Source organism: Nematolebias whitei, chromosome 15 (assembly GCF_014905685.2).
Source record: "Nematolebias whitei isolate Nwh7 chromosome 15, NemWhi1, whole genome shotgun sequence".
Taxonomy (NCBI): domain Eukaryota; kingdom Metazoa; phylum Chordata; class Actinopteri; order Cyprinodontiformes; family Rivulidae; genus Nematolebias; species Nematolebias whitei.
Window position 1 is genome coordinate 31,724,165 of NC_056512.1, and position 9,746 is coordinate 31,733,910.

The following is a 9,746-nucleotide window of genomic DNA, read 5'->3' on the forward strand; positions in this document are numbered from 1 at the left end:
ATATAAGAACTCTCACACTGTCAAGGACGGTGTGAGAAATTTTTGACGCATCAAACAAACAAACAAAAAAATCTACCACAGCAAAGCATAATAATCATGTGACATCATGACCTGACTGGACTACTGTAATGCACTCTATGCTGGGCTCAGACAGGCCTCCATCTCGCGTCTCCAGCTCGTCCAGAATGTTGCTCGGCTCTTAACCAGAACTCGCAGGTTTGAGCATATTACACCAGTTCTGTCCTCCCTTCACTGGCTCCTTGTCCGTACTAGAATCGATTTTAAAATTCACCTGTTGACTTATAAGTGCCTAAATGGCCTACTGGAACCGTATGTTCCCTCTCATGTCCTGAGATTATCTGATCAGCTGCTTTTGGCTGTTCCAAATGCAAGATTGAAGCTTAGAGGTGATCATCAGAAATTTTCAGTCATGGGCCCCAAATTCTGGAACAACCTGCCCCCCAACATTAGGCAGGCCACCTCCTGCCGCTCTAGTTTATAAATCTCTAGTTTATTGCACCAAAGCTTTCAAGCTGGTAGAGTGTAGATCTTTGTGCAGAACATTGTGCTTTTAAATATACATAGTTTGAATTGCACTACAATTTGGAATTTTGTTGACAATGAGCAAAAATCTAAAGCCTACATTGGACCCTCCTCGATGTTAGAAAGGAATCTTGAATTATGATCAAAATAACACGTTTATTGAAATTATTATGTTTAGTGCTCTGTACAGTGTTGTTACAGACATGTCGCTTTTGATATTTTAAGATTTAGTTTCATTATACACAAGCATTTGATGTATTTATTTTACTTGGGTATCACTTTATATTACTGTACACAAACTTCAGAAAGGGGTAATGTTTTAGGTCTAAACGTCATAACTTCTTCATCACTAGTACCATTTTTATTGACATTTTTTGTTGCACAAGAACAGATCATAATCATGAATAAATATTCAACACAAAAACAGAGACAAAAATAACTGAGTTCATGAGGTGTTTATTGCAAGATGATTAGAAAACAGTCCACAAACCTGTACTACCTAAAGACAGAAATAAAACATCTTAATTGCTGTATAAAAACAGTATTAAAACACAGAGCAAGGCAAGTTAATCCAGTTCAAAAATACCAAACAACACGTATCACTGAGATTCACATCAGAAACATTAATTTGGCAACAGTCACACGTTTTCAACCCAACCATGCACGACTGAACCAGCCTGATCAACCCCGTCCATCAGAGGGTGTAAACATCTGTCTTGGTTGCTGCAGCCTCAAGTAAAGACTGGCTATAACACTGTGCTGTTTGATCGTTTCACACCACCATCACTTACTAGTAGTCAAAGAGACATAAGAAAATTCATCTAGTAATAGCCCACAAAACTGTCATCATATTTCCAAGAGTGAAAAATAAAGTAAACTACAGGTAAACAAAGAGAAAAAACATCTTAAAGTATAAAAAGGCCCCCAATGAATAAAAACAACATTCTTATACATCTACCTGCCCTCTACCATGTTAAAATGTTCTTTTAAGTTTGGCATACTAATAAAAAACAAGTGCTGCTGACTTTAGAAATCCCAGTTCATGGTCAAACATGAATGCTGACGACCCTGTTGTATCATTAAGAGGGTTTTTGCACCTGAAGTTTAAACCCGTTACAGTAACCCTGTGTTTTAACCGACCAAACTGGAAGACAATGTTGGGTTTTATGCAGATGCATTAGGTTAAATATTTCAAATAATGCACTGTGAACTTGTTCGTATGACAGGCCAGTAAACATCCAAGAACTGAGGAGCATCTAACAACTTTACATGAAAATAAAAAAAGATTGTAGCTTACCTAAACACAGTTGTTCCTTTATATCAGGATATCCCAGTGTTAATTATCAAATCACTACCACTGAAAACAATGGAAGCTAAAATACTCATCCAGTTATGTGTGGGTTTGTCAAAAACAATTATTTTTACTGACTGACTGTGCGTTTATTCACAATAAACTGACTTTGATTTGCAGATTATCAGAAATATGACTCAGATATTCTTGGTTTGCATTCTGAATGTTGCCATGGTTTTTTTCTTAATACAGAAACATTTTTTGACATTTAGATTTGACCTACAAATACACACAATTTTATGTTAAAATCAACATGAATCAAAGTGAATCGTGATTTTCTAAAACCTTACGGATACAATACTAAAAGCAGAGGGTGTTACATTGTGTTGGTATCAGCATTTTTTCCACAATGTGCACTATTGTTTTGTGTTCAGTTGGCTGTGAGGTTTGTTGAAGAACGTCAGAAGATGTGAGTGACTCGTTCGGAAAAAGGAACATTAAAATAACTCTGAAGACGTTCTCTCTTCTTTGCTGAACAGACAACGATGTCCTCGTTAATCATCCTGAAAGAAACGGAGACCAAAGTGAGGAAAAGTACATTTACAAAGAAACCTGTAATATACACAGAGTTCCTACATTGTGTTCTTTTTTGAAGTAATGTCTCTCTACTACTAAAATACCTTTCTATACAATTTCCATTTTTACATATTTTAGCTGCCCAAACTTAAATCCTCAGATTTTTTACATTATTTTGGGGCCACGTTCAGAGTCTTTATCCAAACATTTACTGTAAGTTTACAGTGAATGTTTGAATAGTGCTCAGGATTTTATTATGTACTTCAAAATATTAAAAAATAGAAACAAAGAACAAAAACATGGAACGGCACTTCTGAATGAATTCCTAATAAGTTTATGGGCCTAATCAAAGAGTTTAAGTCTTGTTATTTTTTAATTTAACAAAATGTACAATGTATAAGTCGTGCATGCTGCATGGGAGTAATGTGGGGATTCAGTTTTTATACATATATTTTATATATAAGGAATGTAGAACACACTCCTCTTGCACTATTTAACATTTTTTTTGAGCAAGTAAATTCTTTGAAGCTCTGATTTACGTCTTTGCAAAAAAAAAAAAAAACCTAAAAAAACAAACGTTTCTTTACTTTATTTACCTTTTGATCCCATGTTTATCCAGACATAAACACAATAAAAATTAACTCCATCTTTCTGAAGACTGCGTAGAACCCCCTCATCATACGTTCACTCACCCATTCATCTTCATCAACACCCTCGAAGGATTCCTGCGGCAACGGGTCGTCCAAGTTCCCCAACTTAGCCACCATGGCACTCAGCAGCTAAAGCCCACAGACACATATTTAGTGTCACATATCATGTGAATATACTGGTATGTTCTTTTTTCCAGGTATTTTTACTTGTGTAAGTGTTTTTTAACATGTAAAAGAAGATAAACTGAATGACTGCAGCAAGCAAACATCTGCTCACCTCCTCTTTTTTCTGTTCATCAGTTTTTTCCTCCAGGTAAACAGACGAAGGCAGATATTTCCTCACTGGAGCTTCTTTGGGCGCCTCGCTCACTGAAGGAAAATAAAAAACACGCACACTGAATGAAGCGCTCAGACGTACAGGGACATGCCGACCTGCAGACGGCACAGGAAGCATCTCCACAAAGAGGTAGAGCTCTGGGTTGTGTCCCTGTTGCACCTGGCGTCATGTCTTTGGGCTTCAGGCTGATCTTTCTGTGCTGGCCGTTGGATCCAGAGAGCCAGGCTGAGGCGGTCAGAGCAGGTTCCCACCACACTGCTGTGTCAACGTACACATCGTCCTGGAAGAACTCTTTCTGAAAACCCCAAGTAGAAGCATATTTAGTTTATTAGCGATAAAAACAGGAGGGGAAAAGCAGACAGATGCGATGCAGTTGTCTCACTTTGACCCGGGGCACTCTGAAGGCCACCGGCTCTATGGTGGTCTTGGTGAGCATCAGTCCCACGGCGATCTCCACATCACGCACATTGCACTCCGTTTTAGGCAGAAAGACCAACCCCTGCAGGCAGAATTAGTTTTATCTGGTTAACGTTGTAACAATTTCATTTCAAGCTGCACTGACGCACACTGCAGAAATCAGATGTAACACAACACATGAGATCAACTGACCTTATGAGGCTCAGGGGCGTTGAAACTGCTGCACTCAATAAAGTACGGCTCTTCAGGAACCAGCTCGTAAATGTACACTCTGGTGTCACCCTGAAAAACAGAAAAATCCACGTTTACATTCATCTTCTGTTTGATACAACTCGTGCAGCGTCGGCTGAAGAGTTTCTCAACGTTTTCTGTCACGTTCTTACTTTTCCAGTGAGAAACGCAACGCTGGTGTCGGGGTCGTAGAAAGGAATAAGAGTGGAGGGGGAGACGTTCAGACAAGTGCAAGCTATGGGGCCGGAGGACAGGGAGTCAGCGGAGTACAGGTAGAGTCCTCTTTCACTTCGACTGAAGGAGGACAAAAAGGATGAACAGTGAGGTTTTCTTTGAAATGAAAGCAAAGAAATTATCAGGATTGGAGCAGATTGGTCATAATTATAAAAAAATATATATATATTTTTGTGTAAGAAGGTCTCAATATTTCCAGAATAATCAATCCAAGTTAATTTATGTGTTTTACACTTTACCCAATGCGTTCATAATTTTTAGTACCTGTCAAATCCAGACACCAGAAGGAACTTGCCATCACACACCCAAACAACACGAGCCCCTCTGTGGCCCTCTGGACCTGGGCCCTCCTGGGAACAAATACAAAAATTAAAAAAAACACATCAGCTAAAAATCAGTAAAAAAGAAGTGATAATGGTTAGTTTTTTTATTTCTTCCTAAAAGCTGAGGTGACTGTCCTTTCAAACCATTTGTACTCTTCAAGCCAAGTCTCAGTACTTTGTAGAGTTTCATCATGCGTACCTGTACAGGTGCAGGGGACTTGCGAGGGTCATAGATGCGAACTTTTCCATCTTTGCAAACTGTGGCCAGCAGCTTTCCATCTGGGCTCCACGCCATGCAGAACACCTGAACATAAACAAGAAGAAACATGAAAAACACGAAACTTCTGGACTTTAAAAGCATTAAATCCTCACGGTCAGTTTATTCCATCAACAAACTGAATAAAAACAACTTTTTTTAAGAATTAGCAACAATTTACCAGTTCTTCTGAGCTAAATTCAAGTTTTTATTTTGTTTTTTTGTGCTTCTTGGTCACCCACCTGGTCCTCATGTCCGGTGAGAAGTTTGACCTGGTCTCCACTCTCCAGGTTCCACAGTCTGACTGTGAAATCGTAGGAGGAAGACACGAGTACTCCACTGGCCAGAGGGTGAAACTTGATGGAGTAGATCTTCTCTGTGTGGCCTAGAAAGAATCACAGCAGTCAACTTCACTGTCATCATCGCCTTCCTATGGAGGGTCATGCTCACTGAGATAAGTCTTGCTCTCTTGCAACTATTGCTCCTTTTTAATTACTTGAATTATTTACTGTAACATTTCAAACTGAGCTGAGCTCAGAATCACAGCATCAGTGAAAACAGAGAAAACTGATGGGACAATTTTTTCTTTCCTGTCACCTTGCAAGATGAGCTCAGGCTCAGCAATGGTTTCTTTCAGTCCACCTTCTGGTACCCTCCACACTCGGATTTTAGCGTCGTCACCAGCTAAAGAGGGACACACTCATTTTAAATACACACCGATAGACTCACACATACAGTAAAGAGGTAATGAGGCCTAGATGAAATCACAATAAATATTAAATTTGGCTTTGAGAGTGTGAATTTTTCACCTGAGTATTAAAAAACATCCGGGGCTTGTTTGTTATTATGGCTCAACTCACCCACTGCGAGTCTGTGTGTGTCAAAGGGGTCCCAGGAAAAGTCTGCCACATTTACAGAGTTTTGGATGGTGGGGAAGGCTGTTTCTGGAAGCCTGCCTGGATCAGAGCGCTGACGAGAGGAATCAAAAGTTCACGCAAAAGCAGTAAAACAGAGCAGGAAAGGACCAGCAACAGCTTCACTTCTTAAAAAACTCTGGTTTGTTCACCCCCCCAGCAGCTGACGCACCTCAAACACAGCAATCTGGCCTCCAGAGATGGCGAGCGGCACGGCCACACGCTGACGGTTCACACAGAAGCCATCACACTCGCCAGGCGTAGTCAGGTTGATGTTGCGGATGTTGGTGATGTGCGTGTCCCGATGCATCACCACGCCCTGAATGTGTCGAAACTTAGACGATGGTCCTGGGAACAAACAAACAAACAAACAAAATTAAAAAAAAAAGATCATTATAAACGTTTGGACACCAGACTTCAGGCGTGTGTGTATTTTTACCGAGCAAACTTTGAATAGTCTTGGTGCTCTGGCTGGGACTTGGACTGGGGACGAAGCCTGAGGACAGGCCGGAAGTGGAAGAAGGTGAGCGGGACACGGCAGCGCTGCTGCTGCTGGGGGTGCTCAGGGAACTACTGGAGGTGGAGCAGCTACGAGGCTGATCCTGGAAAAGCAGGAGGACGATTGTCAAGTCTCTTAATTAATAATAATAATAATAATAATTAATAATAATATTATTAATAAATCTATAAACCTGTCTCTCACCTGGTTGCTCTCTGCACTGACCATGTCCTTCTTGCCTGCTGTCTGTTTTGTTGGTGGTCTGGGCCGTTTGTCTGGATGGAGGTTGACTTTCTCCACCTGAGGACAAACAGAGCTGCCTGTTCTGCACAGAATGGAGTATTGTGTGTGTGGTGGTGGTAGTGGGGGGTGATTGTCTGTTACCTGCTTGTTCCCTCCCTTCCACCACTCCTCAGCAGACATTGCTGGAGTTGAGCCCGTTGTGTCTGGGTAAAGGTCTTCATGAAACTCCTGGCCTGAGTGCTGCAGGACATCGCGTCACACAAAACAAGTGCATCGATTAAGAAACCACAAGAAGAAGCGAAGCACCTCCACAGATCACGAGTCTGCTGCGTGTGTGAGCTCGTCTACCTTACGAGGGACTTGGTAGCTGACTGGCACGACGCAGCTGTCTGTTAGCTGAAAAACACGCATCACTTCGCAGGACAGGACATCCAGCGCCAGCTTGGGCACCATGGCAACCCCTCGTGTCGAGGCATCAGTTAGGCAGTGGCTCACTGATCAAATAAAAGCAGAAAGACGATCACTACGATAAAACAGATTCTCTAAGCAGACAGATAAAATCCTAGGCTCACCTTGAGATAGGAAAGGCTCAGAAGAGGAGATTTCAAAACAATCAATCCCAGTGTCTCCCTAAGAGACAAAAAAAATATATTTACATAAAAGTTAAAAGTAAAGTCAATCCATCACAGCAAGATAAAGATCAAATAAGAACTACAATGATACATTTTGGTTTTGAAACAAAGAATTGATGCAACTTGCAGTGTGCAGATGTTTAAAACCACCCAAGTTTCCAAGAAGCCAGACTTTCTTGCTATCTTATAGAAACAGTCTTGATCAGTGTATTTGAATATTTTCTGAAGACCCTTTAAAGTACCTGACTAAGACAGCTTATTGTGAAGAAAGTGGACAAGAAAAAGTGTCTAGTATGAACATATCCAGTGAAGATCAATGCAGAACCTGAGAGATGCCTCATCCTGCAGTTAATCTTCTGTATGTCTGCTGTTCAGATAATAACTCACTGGGAATCACTTTGTTGGTGCTAAAAGACTTATGTATGTCAAACTGTGTTTCCTTTAGTTTTTTCAGATTAAGTGGCAGAAATGAACCACTTGTGCCAAAAGATCCAATTTTAAATGAGTTTTTGACTAAGTTTTCTGTTCTGTCAACATAAAAAGGTTAATCTTCTGAGTTTCTGAGCCTTTTTTTTTTTTGCTTATATTATTTAAAAATTAGAATTAAGTGGCTTCACAAACAGGAAACTATATTTCTGAAGACCTAACAGAAACGTCTGAATATTCTGAAGAATTATTAATCGAGGCCTCTTTAAAAAAATTAAAAGTACGTCTGGATCCTTGGAAGGAAAAAAACCCCCAAAGAAATGAGTGATGATTTATGACTTTTGCCCAGCACAAAATAATTAATATGGAAGTCATTCTTTAGAGCTTTCACAACAGAGCTAAAAAATGTAACTATTAAAAGCTTACAATGCCAGCGAGTAGGAGCAGCCCGGTGTCGTGATCAAACAGGGGGATCAGGATCCTGCAATTAAAAAGACACAAGAGAAAGAGTAAAGGTAAATAAAAACTTTCATCATGTATTAAAGCAGGAAGGCAGAGGTTCAGTGGGTTGAAGCTTTATAAAATTACCACTAGGTGGTGTTGTTTGTTCAATTTTAGGCTAAAAAAGGAACCAACAGACAAACCCAAATTATATTTAATTCATCATGTAAAACAAGAAATGTAGTAAAGTACCAAACCTGACAGTTTACAATGTATTAATTTATAGTTAATAAAGCAAGATTAATTTTCTGTCACATAAACCTGATTAGCTGCACCTCAAACCTTCATCAGCACAAGCCCAAACAAGTCCACAGTCACCTGCTTCCTCTCATAAACTAAGAGGATTGAAAGCTGCAGGACTCAGGAATTAATGAGGAAAGTAGAACTGAGCAACCAAACAGGAAATATTTCTGCAAATGCTGGTAAATCTCTCTTACTCTCAACCTCAGTGTCTCACAGACCGTTCTAAAACCTTTTCGCTCTCATAAAAACGTCAGCGACAGTCGGGCAGTGTGTAAGGCTTCCAGGGTCGGGAACAGGATAAAAGAGGGCCGAGCTGATTAAAGTGAAGAGTGGCACTTCCAGTGACTGGTTTATGATAACGACCTTAGATAATTGTACTTTCAGGGGAAACCCACCGGAGGCTGACAGGTCAATGATGTATATGACAATATAATGACAGAGTTAGTTTGGGGACATTTCTTACAACAAACAGTAAAACCTAAGGGTTTGCTGTGAGCGGAAGATGCCACAGTAAAGTTAAAAAGCATGAGGTTACATGTCATCAATTTATCTGCATGGATCTAAGCAAAACCTTTCTGTCTTGTCATCATCACCGCTCATATTCTTGGCTCAGCTGACAGTGACAAGAAATCAGATATTATCAGTGTGCGTCCATTTTCTGAAGAATGTTTTCTGTTTGTTTGTTAAGGCATCTAAAAAAAATGCTCGAGCGATGAATCATTCAGACATAAAACGGCTCTTAAACTCAAAGAATGAACCAGTGTTGCGTTTACACACAACAGATAACTCAGAAAAGAACATATTTTCAACTATACCTTTGAGCACTTTGTTAATAACAGCCTGTCACAACAAGATATAAATTATGTTTCTTTAGATGCATCAAAGAAAAAAAAAAAAGTCAACAATTACAAAGTTTGGCAAAATAACATATTTTAAGTAAAGAGATTATAACAAATTCTGAAAATAGATGTCTGGACAGGAAAAATGAGTAAAAATACAGCAAAGTTCCAAATAAAACTAGAAGACCCTCCAAAAGCCAGGGAAAGACCACCTTAAAAGAATATAGACAAAGGTGTGGCGTTTAAAAGCCAAATATATTTCTAAAGGTAAGATAGATCAACAATTACAATATATTTTACACTTCAATCAACCTTTATTTATACATGTTAGTCTCATTGAGTCACGAGTACTCATTTACAAGAGAGACCTGTTTTAAACAAAAACCACAGATGAGGTACAGACTTCAATATACATTCATATAAAAGCATTTAAAAGGAAAATGAAATAAAAGAAGTGATAGAAAACAAAATGTGCTTAGAAATGTAAGGAGTAATCAGGAATGATCTGAACTACATTACTTATACAAATACTATCCTATACTCACTCTCTCTCTCTCTCTCTCTCTCTCTCTCTCTCTCTCTCTCTCTCTC

General features: G+C 39.5%; 1 protein-coding gene across 1 annotated transcript in view; it reads right to left on the bottom strand.

The window, feature by feature from the left end:
• The window catches only part of coro7 (coronin 7), a 116,294-nt gene that overhangs the window by 6,146 nt on the left and 100,402 nt on the right, over positions 1 to 9,746 (bottom strand). Inside the window, exons 4-21 of the mRNA XM_037688550.1 lie at positions 7,999 to 8,053; positions 7,087 to 7,144; positions 6,863 to 7,008; positions 6,656 to 6,754; positions 6,476 to 6,571; positions 6,212 to 6,374; positions 5,945 to 6,120; positions 5,719 to 5,827; positions 5,456 to 5,542; positions 5,101 to 5,243; positions 4,802 to 4,906; positions 4,544 to 4,629; positions 4,198 to 4,339; positions 4,007 to 4,096; positions 3,780 to 3,896; positions 3,557 to 3,692; positions 3,338 to 3,429; positions 3,103 to 3,189 (exon numbers count right to left, since the gene is read on the bottom strand). Of these exons, the coding sequence (XP_037544478.1) occupies positions 3,103 to 3,189; positions 3,338 to 3,429; positions 3,557 to 3,692; positions 3,780 to 3,896; positions 4,007 to 4,096; positions 4,198 to 4,339; positions 4,544 to 4,629; positions 4,802 to 4,906; positions 5,101 to 5,243; positions 5,456 to 5,542; positions 5,719 to 5,827; positions 5,945 to 6,120; positions 6,212 to 6,374; positions 6,476 to 6,571; positions 6,656 to 6,754; positions 6,863 to 7,008; positions 7,087 to 7,144; positions 7,999 to 8,053 (1,987 nt within the window). The remainder of the gene's footprint in view (positions 1 to 3,102; positions 3,190 to 3,337; positions 3,430 to 3,556; positions 3,693 to 3,779; positions 3,897 to 4,006; positions 4,097 to 4,197; positions 4,340 to 4,543; positions 4,630 to 4,801; positions 4,907 to 5,100; positions 5,244 to 5,455; positions 5,543 to 5,718; positions 5,828 to 5,944; positions 6,121 to 6,211; positions 6,375 to 6,475; positions 6,572 to 6,655; positions 6,755 to 6,862; positions 7,009 to 7,086; positions 7,145 to 7,998; positions 8,054 to 9,746) is intronic.